The sequence below is a fragment of the Dufourea novaeangliae genome, unplaced genomic scaffold, assembly GCF_001272555.1.
Source record: "Dufourea novaeangliae isolate 0120121106 unplaced genomic scaffold, ASM127255v1 scaffold165, whole genome shotgun sequence".
NCBI lineage: Eukaryota > Metazoa > Arthropoda > Insecta > Hymenoptera > Halictidae > Dufourea > Dufourea novaeangliae.
The window spans coordinates 748,050-760,981 of NW_015374045.1; the positions used below are offsets into that span (position 1 = coordinate 748,050).

Sequence of the window (12,932 nt, forward strand, 5' to 3'; positions counted from 1 at the left end):
GGTCAGAGAGAACGAAAGGAAACGGAAGGGGAAGATGAAAACGAACGAGTCGCAACGAAGATTACGAACCAGGTCCGGGAGTACACAGCCGTGTGTATATATACATATACACGTACGTATATGTATGTATATATGGCACGTATAAAACGAGTGTACGCGCGCATTCGCGTAGGTCGTTCGACGAAGAGGTTGGCGGCTGGCGGCTGCCCGACCGGCGACCGGCGACGGTCAACTGGCGCCAACGTTCTGGCAACCTCCCACCAGCCCCATAGTACACACTTCGCCTCGTTAAATCTTGCCTCACGGGTTACTCACGCTCTACATAAATTTCCGATTATTCGAATGCTTTTTTTCACAACGAATCAGCCACGTTTCATTCAATTTCACGTAGTTACAGGGATCTATACATGTGCAAACTCCTCTCGATTATCGTCCCGAACTCGGGTCCGCGACGGGACAATAATCGTATAGGGAGAAATGCTTTAGATCCTCGCAAATTTGTTTTTTACCCGAAGCACGAGCATCGATTACAAAAGGGGATGGGCAACAAGGTATGCACTTGACAGCCCTCCCCCTCAGTGGTGGGGATAATGCCTGGACAATAATCGTGTGGAACAAGCCAGACGATAATCGAGTCTGTATATCGTCTGTTGTGTTACACGTAAACGAACATCACACGACTTAGGGAACGGTGGGGGATCCGAGTCTGGTTGCAACCGCGACTGATTATTATTCGCGACGTGTAACAGCCGAAAATTTAGCGATGCTTATGAAACCGGGCAAATGCACCTGCGCGCGCCTCCGTAGCAGGTGTACCGCTCGTCCATACAATTTCTCGTTGTATGTATCATACATTTGATCCGATGAACGAAAAGGCAGCCACAATTCGTACATATATATACGCATATTACAGTACGCTGTATGCTTCGCGATGTTCTTTTATTTTTACTTCGATTCCGTCGTCTTTCCGATAAAAGTGACATTTCGATTTTTATCTGACGTCCAACTAGTACAGAATGACGGACCCGTTGAACAATGAATTTCCGTTTGTATTTTCCAATTGCAATCAGACAAAATGAGTATACAATTAAATTGAACAGAGACAGGAAGGAGGAAGTAAAAAAGAGTCTGGGAATAAAGGGGGAGGGGGGCAGATGTTTCTTTCGCGTTCTCTCGACATAATCTCCTCGTCATCCTGCGCTCCCACTTACGGTCTCTGCACTCCGTACATTCCGTATCGTCGACACCGGTGTCGCACACGGTGGCCATGTTAGGGATAATGTTTTGTCGACCGAGGCATCACGGCACATATACACTCGCAACAAGAGACGCGAGAAACGCGCGACTAAGTTGACCCCCGAAGCGATACGACGAACGGAGATGAATAGTGTACCCTCGCGAGTAAAACTCTGCTTCCGTTAGGGAAAAAAGTAACGTAGGGAATATTTACCAAGTGCTAGAAGACTTTTCTTCTACGCCGCTTTTTCCCCTAGCGGAAGGCCATTTAGTTTTGGGAGTTACTGAAATTTCGTTTACAATAGTGTATATGGTATGTATATCAGACGTGGCAGGTTTTCGAACAGGTAATTGTTCGCGTGCGAACATTATCGCCACCTGCTACGGGGGAATATGAATTCCGGAGAGGGAAACGAGACGAAAGAGGCGTAATATAAAATGATGGGGGCATGCCACGAGGCCGGAAGGAGGAAGGCGAAAAAGGAAGGAAGACCGGAATAATCGTTCTTTCTTCGTCGAACGGGAGCACACGTGCTGCTGTCGCGATAAAATCTCGCGGTTTCTGCGTAGATGCGTCCTTATCGGTGCGTTTAAGCTCTTTCGGTCTGGCTGATAACGATCGCGCTACTCCACGCGGTTAGATGTTATGTCCCCGAAGAATCTGGCTGCAACCGGTTGCGACCACTGACGGCTGAGATCGAACCAGGTTTACCGCGCTCGCGTGAGTATACAGACGAGGAAAAAAGTATTCATACACTAGTGACGCTTAATACTAATTGACTATACTGTTTTGCATTATAATATTTATGATAAGAATGATTACTTCTAAATATACTACAGAAGAAGGTAGCTTTATACAGTAATGTCTCGATGAGTGCAACTTACTGGGGTCCAGTACGATGCAATCGTGGCAAATTTCAGCTCCTCATAAATTTGTTTTTTGCCCGAAGCCGAGCCTCTGCTTACGTTCTGTTCACTCTGTTCTGATTGGTTCCACAAGGGGACTGTATTGAAGTATAGCCTAACTTGTTAATACATTAACTCTCGAACGGGGGATAGGTGGGTTTTAAAGGTCGTACTTGGTAAGGTGGATCTAGAGTTCTTTTTTGCTATTTAAGACGGGTAAAAAAAAGTTATTATCTTGAACTTTTATTTATGTTTATTTATTTAATAAGGAATAATAGATTTGTATGACATATAATAGTATCGAACGTTTACTAAATAACAAAAATTATTTTAAAACGAGAATAAAAAAAGAAAGTGGGGATAGATACAAGAGGAACTATTACTTGGGTCAGAACGACCCGGACCTTACCATTAGAGGGTTGAAAACAGTATAGTCAATTGATGGTAAAAGTCGTCGATGTATAAACACTATTTTTCTGCGACTGTATACTATTACTTACGCGCATCCGGTATTTGCCAGAAACGTGAACTCTCGTCGACGATTTTCGTGTGTAATTTGATGGCCATTCGTGACAGTGCCGAACGGCATGGATACGAAAGAGGGGTGGTTTTGGTGTTACCAATAAGAAAAAATGAAGAAAACACTTTAAACACCTCTTCGAAGTTCATTTGCTTGTTTTATTTATCTCTGAATTTCAATGAAAGCGAGCACGCAACACGCTTCTAGTCAAGAGACATACAAACACAACGTAGAACGAGGGGGGGGGGGGTCGATATACACATTTACACGGAGCGGATTCGAACGAGCACAGTCGGTTATAACCTCCGCACGCATTAAGATCACTGACACACGCACGACGGGGAAAACCGATTTTGTCTTCTCACTTTAGGTGAAACCTCGTTACTTGGCCCGTCGTCGCTCGACGAGCCGTTTCAAGTTCGTAACTACGAGAAGTCTATCGTCTCGTTTCCTTTTTTCATTTGACTGCGAATCGTTGATCACTAAAGCGGCGTTCGTTGGTCGCGATCGACAGGGTAAAGCGTCAACACATTTTCCCGTAATCATTGTATGTTCTATAAACACGCGCGAGTATACATTGTTTTTAATATATGCGTAGAGTAAATGTCCCAATTACCGTCAGTGTCCCTAACAAACTTTATACATTTTACACTTATAGGGACATTGAGACTGCTAACAGATTTCAATTAATTATCAATTAATTCTTCATACCTAATGTATATAACAATTTTTTTCAACGAAACTAATGTCAAGTAACATCATATTTTCAACCCAGACGATTTTTAGGCTAACCAACACGTACAATGATTAAATGAAATTACGTTACAATCATAAGATGGACAGTAATTGGGATATTTACCCCAGATCGAAAACCAAATCGGTACGGCGTCCAGTTCGAAACGTGTGCGACGGGGACGGTAAATCCAAACGGGATAGGGGGTTGGAGACGCGCCTCGAGGAACAGGGACACTGGTTTTTATCGACGATCGACGCCCTCAAGGATGATGCTCCTGCTGCGACAGCGTGTCGCGCCCCAGTATATTCGGCGTTAATTTGTACGTTGTGTGTGGATGTACAAGGGGGATGATGGTAGGTTCTCTCTCTTCAGTCTTCTTTCCTCTTCCTAAGCTTACCCTCCGTTTGGATTGTCCTCGACACGAGATCCACGCAGGCCCCCAACGACGGGCAATTCGCGGACTCGCCGTCCGGTGTGTCGACGATCTTGCCGAGGGTCATGATGTAGCTGCAGGCGATCCTCAGCACGGACAGCTTTGACAGCTTTTGATTGTGCGAGTAAGCGGGTATAGCTCGTCTAAGCGTGTCGAACGCGGCGCTGATCGTGTGTACCCTCGTTCTTTCCCACGACCGGTGGCAGATTCGTCGACATTGTCGTGGACGTGTCGCCGTTGCTGCTGCTCTGTTGATGATTCTGTCGATGATCGAGCAACGAGGACGTCGACAAGGACGTCGACGATGAAGAGGAGGTCGAGGATGAGGAGGAAGACGAGGATGACGAGGACGATGACAACGAGGACGATACGTTCGCGTGTTCTACCGGGAACTGACACGGTCTTTCGTAGCTTCCGTTCACAGCCGGATGCGGTGGTACCCTGCTGGTTATCTCACCTCTCAGGACCAGCGACAACGGTTCCTCTTGCAGTCTTGGGTGCGGGGTCGTCGCTTGTATCGTTGGGACCGTGTCGACCCGTTCGTTCGCGCCGTTGCACGGTGGGATCGTTGTCGATTTTTCGAATTGATGTTTCCGAACTTCAATCGTTGCGTCCGATTTATCGACGCGAGTCGAACGGGTCTGCGCGGAATGCCGCTGTCTTGCGGTGATCGGCAGATCCTCTGGTCGATGTGATTCCACCCGTCGCGTTTGAAAGTCCTTTTCCTCGTGTTCCAACGTTGCGAACCCGACCAGACGGGGGATCGTTGCACGTTTTTCCGCGGTTGGCATCGAACTACCTGTTATTGTCGAATCGACGCTTTTGGTCGAGCTGCTCCACGGTCGGAAAGGACCCGGTGAACTAGCAGTTCTGGACTCTTCGTCCTCTGGGATCACCGTCGTTTCTTCGACACGTTCGAAACGTCGTTTCTTCAACGGGGCTGTACTTGGTTCTTGAATCTTTCGGGGTTCGGCCAGCTTCCTCTTGTTCCGCAACGATATCGGTGTCACTTGCACCTCGAGGCTGTCCTCGGACGCGCTCGGCGAGTGTAAACCGGACATATCGTCTTCGTCCGCTCCGCTGGAAAAACCGGCGTCCCTCTCCGAACCGGCCATCACTCCGGCTGAAATCAAAGAAATAACGAAACTAGGGTTATCCATCGTGTTTAAATCGCTCGAGAATAATATTTAATTTAACACATTAACTCCCGACTATTTATGACTTAAAAGACGAAGTAAAGCGTGTCTGGCTACGAACGACCTTTTTCACTGTGGCAGTCAACGTGTTAATTCATACGGGTGAAAGCCCATTTTTACAATATTTGATTTAAAACGTTATGGCACACTAATACAATAATTATTTAATTAATATATATCATTTTTAATAATATTATTATTATATATAATTACATAATTATGATTATATATATACATAAATATTATTATTTAATATTTTTATGGAGACAGATGATACGGATAAACGGGGATAAGTACCCCATTAATGTACAAAAGTCTAAATTAGCCATTGATTACATACAACCATGTGGGAGGAAGGTCCGGTATATTCGATCGAAGGAAAGAAAAACGCGTTGCATTTTAATTTTTCGATCCATAGCTTTTCCTTCCCATTTGCCCCGATTGTGTTTCACGTGGCAAAGAATCTACGATCGAAAAAATTCTCGTTTCATTCGGAAAACAAGAGTTTGGACGCGGCCAAATGCCCGGCGAATGCGTCCTCGTCTTCGATTTCGTGTCTCTCGTCTGGCCACGCGTGTCGCCTCGCCTCGTCTGGAACACGGTCGAGGAAACGGGATGCTTTTAGGTTCGGTGCGTCATCCAACTGGTACCATCTGGCGCACAGGTCTGGCTCGAGATTGTAATACCCGCCACCTTCCCTTTTCCGTGCTCCGTCTCTGTCGCACGTTCTTTCTCTCTCCACGTCCCCCTTCCGATCTATCTTTCTCGATCCTTGTCCGTTCGTTCGCTCCCCCGACTGTGTCGCGTTTATCGATTCGCGTCGTAAATTCATCTTTAATCGACGTTAAATTCGCAAAGAAAAAGAGATGGCGATGCAGCGTGCTAGCGAATGACGATACAGATCTGTGCTAAACCCAGGGACTTCCACCGAAACGTACAATACCGATATTTTTCGATTGTACCTTCGTAACCCTTATAGAAACCGAAATACGAAAATACCGGTTTTTTTTCGTATACCGGTATTAATTTCGGTTTTCGGTAATATATCGGTTTCGGTATACCTTTACTGGCATAATACCGGTATCAAAATCATATCGGTTTTAGTCCCTGGGCATAATATCGGTATCAAAATTATACCGGTATTAAGTCCCTGGCTAAACCTCAAAAAAATATCAGCGTTACAATTGTGGACCTTTCCTTGTCAATATCCTCGAACATTCATCGAGGATTTACTGTTCAATTCGAATGTATCGCCCATCACGGTCCCTAGCCACGGTCCCGGATGCTCGATCGGGGATCGATGAGCGGGAAATGGAGAGGAAGGGTTTATACGCTTCTATATGTTAACTGGCGGTTGTCGGGGTCGAGTCGAGTCTCGCGACGAATCGTGTCGCATCGCCTTCGATACGTACATACATATACACGAGCAGGGTCCCCGACTGTGTCTCTCGTCCCCGTCCATTTAAACGATGGAAAAAGAGCGCTAGCCCCGAGAATGGGGCAAAGGGGGGGGGGGGAAACGAAGACCACATGGCGCTGGCGCCAGCCGCTGTTCCACCTCGTTGTTCTCGTTTTGTTGCCTTTTGTGGAGTCAGTCGGTCGCGTACACGTTTCTCGATCGTTCTTCTCCTTGTCCGCTGTACCCGTGCCAACCCTTCTCTCTATCTTTCTCTATTCTCCCCCTCTAAACCTCGACCTCGGCACCGCGAGATACCTTCTCGACAATTACCGACTATGTGTAGTGTACAGTCGGATCTCTACACCCGCGAAGGAATCCTTTTTCGGTGGGGATCGATGTTCACGGTGTATATGTATGTACAATACAGACGACTTTCAAAATTTGATTTGAAATTATTTATGCAATCTACTTTTGTACTGTACTTTCATAAATTCATCGAATATAGATTTGAAATTATCAGGTAGTGTTTTGAAACAGTTAAACTTTTAACACTTAGAACTACCGACGATAAACGCGTATTTGCTTCGATCGCTGGATAAACGTGGAAAAATTTTGAAAATTTAGAAATTGATTAATTTCTTCACTCTTATATTGTAATAAAAGGTGCAAAAGATTTGAGAAAATGTATTTTCGTAACATTTTAATCGTCGTTGTAAGTGTATTGACCAGCATTTGAAAAAAAAAACGATTGTCTTCGCGCATCTTTCGTACGGGGGGGGAAGATGATTTCGCGATCGTCGATTCCTTCGAAATCGGCACTGTTTGCGCGTCGAGGTCGATGGGAGTAACGATAACGGCGACTCGCTGCGCACACCTGGCGACAGAGTGGGTGGGTCGCGGCGGTCTACCGTCGCTTATCGGTTGCCTCGATGATAAGTCTCGATCTCTGTGGCCCCGATATCGAGCATCTGGTCTATTCTCTCGCGAACTCGATTCTTCTGTCGCCCGAAAACGTGTATAGATGTTACGAGGAGAGACGACGATGATGGGAGGGAGGAGTGAAAGGAGGAATGACGAAGCACAGTGTAACAATTATACATGTATTAATTTATATTTGAAGTATTTGATATTTTACTTTAAATTACAAAAATAATATTAGAAAATCAAATTTCATCTATAAATTTACAATTTATACCTTTAAATTCGAGCATAATATTTAACAAAGAAATATTATGTAAATTCATTATAATATTCAGCGAGAAAGTTTTCTCTCAGAAATGTGTACAAAAAACGGGTCTTGATTCTTCGATGTTCGTCGTAATTTCGGAAGAAGAAAAGTGTAGAACAATGTTTTAAATTGAGACTGCGCTATTGGTTTATTGAGAAAAAAAAATAATGGATCATTTATGAATACACCTAATTATACTTCCGTCCACGCGAATCGAAGAAGTGTTTCTCTCTTCGCGCGTAACGAGCACACACGTGTCTCTGTATTCTAACCGCGCGGGAACATCTTGGAGCCAACTTTGTCGTCCTATTCGGCAATTGTTCAAACAAACCGAAATAACCGGGGGACATCTGTGTAAACTGGCGCGAAGGCGCGCAACTACCCACGCGTCGTCGTTCAGTGTCACCGATCCGGTACCTCCCCTCGACACCGTTCGCCACCTTTACAGTCGATTTTGTATCCAGGACGAATCGGAGAAAACACGGGAAAACGTATCGTGGATCTTTAAAAGCAAAAGTCTTACAAGACGTCGAGAAAACGAGAGTGTTCTTACAATCGCGATTACAGGTTGATTAGAACAAGATTCTTGAAAGTAATCGATGCAAAGGGAAAGTTCAGGACGAAGGGAAGTTATGAAAAGTCAAAGTTGCGAACACGTGATCTGGTGAATCGAAGGAATCGAAAGTTGGGAGGGGAGGGTTCGTTACACTTTGGGACATTCCAGTCTATTATTATACTTAGAATGGTTCCTATCCACCCACAAGTAAGGCCTTTATCTTTAAGGCTCCCCATAGACGATACAATCTGTCGTACATACGGTCGAAGCGACCTACTACAATTTGACCAAATTATTTACCAAATTATTACCGATTCTTTTGTAAAAAAAAAATAATATTTAACACTAAATCTACCAGGATCGGTCAAATGACCGGTTTTACCATTCTAATTTGTGTCATTTTGAAGGATTTGATCGGTTTAGTGTTCATTAAAATATTTAAACCTATATATATGTGTAAATATATACTAAACATTACAGATATTCTTATCTGGTAGTGTCTTTCTGTAACTACCTAGAAACGAATGTTATTACACTTTTTTTAGTTACTCAATCATGGTTTGCTACACATGGTTGGTATGTACCAATAAATAATCAACTATATTTTATCAACTACCTAGAAATGACATAAGTGTGACAATCATTTAGGGGCCTGTTAAGCGGGATTACATTGTATACAAACAGAAATTGCATAAAAGTTTCGCCTCTTCATTGTTATTTCAGAAGTCCGTGAACGAATGCGCGAGTCATTGTATGTTGTATAACAAATGGTATCGTCTATGGGGCGTTCAATACACAGCGAGTACAACCGATCTTTTCAGAATCAACAGAGTCGTAATGTTCGGGTCCCGCGCGCAGCCTATCCCCTATTCGACAGAGTGTGACAACATCTATCCGTGCACGATACGCGACAAATATTTACTTCGCGAACGCACGACACCGATCTTTCCAGGAATATCGATAGCGTGGCTGTGACCGCGAGAAGGCATGATATCGGTTCTGGTCGCTTGGCGATACGCAAACCGACGCCGAATGTGTCAAGAGTGCGACTGTACCGAACTTCAATATTCGATTGTACATCCACGAGAGCAAACTCGGCTTCCGCTAGGGGAAAAAGTGGTGTAGAAGAAGGATCTCCTACCACTTACTAAATTTATGACAAGTTCGGAAATAAATGTTAAACCGAATATTAATTTGGCATAAATTTCAGTAACTCCCAAAACTAAATGGTAGAAGGCCCTTCGCCAACTGCACTTTTTCCCCTATTACTGAAATGTATGCCGAATAAATATTCGGTTTATCATTTGTTTCAGTACCTGAAAATTAATTTATCAAGTAGTAGAAGACCCTTCTTTTACGTCACTTTTTCTCCCGGCGGAAGCCGAGTTTGCTCGTCGGTGTACGTACGCAATGTACCGAGAGATGCGACTCACTCCGAATGATAAGAGGACGAGTGACTAACTGGCTCTGTCTCTAGATTCCTCTCGCAGCCTTGTCTCTCTCGACCTTTGCCGAGTTACGCGCGGTTTCGGAAACTTTTACATCATCGATACGAAGAAATCAACGTTCATTCTGAGCCTCGAAGAGTTAAGGCAACTAAACGATTGTTTACCAATTATAGATTCATTCAAGAAGTATTACTGTATTGCAAAGATTGGAATTTCCATGTTTAAACAATTCAAAATGATCAAGTACTTTTTCATCTTGTATTGATTATTCGAAACTCTTTATTCAGATAATGAATTTACCTATAAAGCGTCGTATGGGAACGGTCTCCTACCGCTTGGTCTCGGGAGTTACTTAAATTTATGCGAAATTGTTAAAAAATAAATCGACCAACCGGTAGGAAGCCCTTGTCACGCCTACTTAAAAAAAATATTACTAATACTAAAGAGCTACCGAGGACATTCGGAACTACAGTCTAAATTCGCAGTTTAATGAGTAAACTTGGTGAAAGAAATGTGATAGGCTTTGAAATTTGTGAGTCACCTGACGGACACCTGAGCGGACAAAGTTGAGAGAGACAAAAAGAGAGAGAGAGAGAGAGAAAAGAGGGAACGTCGATGGGAAAGAAAGATTGCCCGCGAGGAAAGGTTACGGGGATCGAAAACTGAGAGAAGAGGTCTGGTGTTCAGGTAGCAGGTGCGAGAGACCTATGCGTACAGGTGGGTGGAGGACGGTTCGGCCTTACCGCAGGCCAGCCCTCCTCCCCCTTTCGTTCCCCTAGCTTTGCTGCTACGTGCAATATATACACCCTCCACTTCCACAAGATTCCGTCTTTCTACCTGTCCAGCGTCCGTCGTGTTATATACCTGTGCGTATCTCCGAACTGTTCCTCCGCCACGCATAATAGGGTGTATCGATTACACTCGAGACACAGTGGGCCCCGGTGGAAATCTGGTTTAACTGGTAATCGCGTTTCGCCGGACCTATCCTCTCGATACCCACGGGGGGGGGGGGGGAGTGTTTCGTCGACCTATTTCAAGGGCTTCTGCTCTAGACGATGGATCTATTCTAAACATCTCCGTTTCTTTCAACGACCTAGGCATCCTGTAGAAATGCACAACTCTGTTAGAGAAGTCCCCAGTGGGTCGTGTACTACCGATCGAATTTCGAAATCGAATGAAACGTCGCTCAGTCATTTTTTTGTTGGGGATTATTCGAAGGCTAACTTTCCTTACTTTCCTATCGAGACGAGGTACGAGTTTCGTTAAAATATCAAGCGTAAGATATTCCATCGATATTCAGTAAATCCTCGATGAATGTTCGAAGGGTCCTGACAAGTTCAAGTTCCCCATGTGTAATGCTGACGTTTTTAATCAGGTTCAAATCCTTCACGAAATATTTAATGTTCAGTGCCGAGAAGCCGTCGAGCACTCATCGAGGATTTACTGTAATCCGATATGGAACGAAGGGGCCCACAGGAGAGGCGAGAGAAAAACCTTCGAGGATCGAAACGAAAACCAGAAGGGAACAACGGCTGATTAAACGAGACGACGAGTATTCGAGTTTGGTCAAGGGGTCGTTTGTTCGCCGCGAGAGTCAGGCGGCTCGCCTGCGCTGGCTGGGTCCGCTGTGTGGCAACCCACGCTGGCGCCGCTGCGCCCGTCTCTTTCTCGCATCTTCCTTTTCTATCGAACGTTGTCGTCGTCGTAGTCGGCCTCTCGCGCCTCCAACGACTTACCATTCCTTCCCCGAAAGAGACCGCCGTCTTTCTCAGCTTCTCTCGCGTGTACCGTCGACACATACACGTACAAACGATACGATCTTATATTCAATTTTCTCTCTTTCTCTATCATTTTCGTTCGTCCACAGTAGACTGTCCTCTTCTTCGCCGTCTCGAAGAACGTTTCTCGCGCGACTCGATTCCTTTACCGAACCAGTCGATCCAAGGGGAAGAGGAGGGAGGTCGGACTGGCGCCGTCCGTCGTTCATAACAATGATTATATATCGTGCACGGTCGCCGCCAACTCCCGCCGAACAAAACTATCGATCGACCGGAACAACAACTCATCTCGAGTCTAAAGGCTCGCATAGGCGATACGATTTGTTGGAGAAATGATCGTACAGACCCTGGGTTGCTTCTGAACAGTCGGTTGCAACGTTTCTGGCGCGATCGTACGACTTGCAGACAGTACAGATAGCCAAAAATCTAGTGTCCTAACAGTCCGTCCAAATATCTGGGCAAAAATTGTCCGTACGACAAATCGTATCGTATATGGGACGTGTTTAACCCTTGATTACTGAATTATCGTAAAAATTACGACCTCGAATTCGCGACTCTCAGAAATCAAAGGATAGTTTAGTAATCTAGCCGAACGGAGCGTTTCTGACGTATGCTTATGTATTTTCGCGGGAATTCGTTGTTAATTCTAGGAGAAACCCATTCCAGTAATCGGTTGTCATTAAAAGCATCGAAACGAATTTCTGATAGATCGATTAAAGATGTTAGGGTACGATCGCGTAATCGTCGCTGAAGAAATGCTACCTGTTATCCCGGTATATACAGTGACTCACGCATTCGTTCAGAATACTTTCCAAACGATAATTGATCATAAAGATTCATCTGCAAAAACTCATTTATACACTTTCAAGGCCTTTACGTTTATCATCCTTTACTGATCAATCTATGTTTCTAATATTTCGTTTACACAACCCAGTAGTGTCCGACGGAACTTTTTCGAATTGATTTATCGATATTATACCTATACTCGATTGTTAAGGGTTAAAGGAACACAGGACATTATCATCCCTTTTGATAAAATATTCCTAAATTTTTTTATTAAAACTATTCTCGTTGGTTAAACGAGTTTTCGAACAAACGTGACTGTCTTTCGTGAACAAATTTCTATCACTGTCCACCTCGCGTGAAATTATATTTACTAGCTCTAATTGTCGTTAAAATATGTATTCACCTTTCATGAAAGCGGACAGCTCGGATGTCGATTCCACCACGTGACGGGCCATTTTTCCTTTTTCGACCAAGAAGGCGCGAACACGCGCCCGATGACGCGTCTCTTCGATACACAGAGCCTCTCGATCCTCTCGATCACTAGTAACCACCGACGCGCGCACTATTTCGGCGATATTCACTGATTCCGCGTTTTTGCCGATTCCATGCAGACGTGTACCAGGATGTGATCGGTATAACCAGTCTTTGTGTGTTTCTCTCGTTGCTCCGATGGCTCGTCTGGTTCTGGCCACGGATAATCCACTAGAAAG

The 12,932-nt window shown here is 44.6% G+C and overlaps 1 protein-coding gene across 1 annotated transcript; it reads right to left on the reverse strand.

The window, feature by feature from the left end:
* Window positions 1–3,577: 3,577 nt before the first annotated feature.
* Window positions 3,578–12,680, reverse strand: LOC107189585 (general transcriptional corepressor trfA). Its single transcript, XM_015578146.1, has 3 exons — window positions 12,626–12,680; window positions 4,060–4,954; window positions 3,578–4,016 (listed from the first exon to the last, which is right to left on the reverse strand). Exons 1-3 carry the CDS (start codon window positions 12,675–12,677, stop codon window positions 3,767–3,769), a joined length of 1,197 nt encoding a protein of 398 aa, XP_015433632.1. The 5' UTR covers window positions 12,678–12,680; the 3' UTR covers window positions 3,578–3,766.
* Between the last annotated feature and the right edge of the window lie 252 nt (window positions 12,681–12,932).

Bases quoted from the DNA above. Each gene is read 5' to 3' on its own strand.
- LOC107189585 (XM_015578146.1), bottom strand. From the start codon at position 12,677: ATGGCCCGTCACGTGGTGGAATCGACATCCGAGCTGTCCGCTTTCATG. The intron at 4,955-12,625 runs GTGAATACATAT...CTTTGATTTCAG, and splicing joins GCTGTCCGCTTTCATGAAAG to CCGGAGTGATGGCCGGTTCG. The intron at 4,017-4,059 runs GTCCACGACAAT...GTCGTGGGAAAG, and splicing joins AGCAGCAGCAACGGCGACAC to AACGAGGGTACACACGATCA.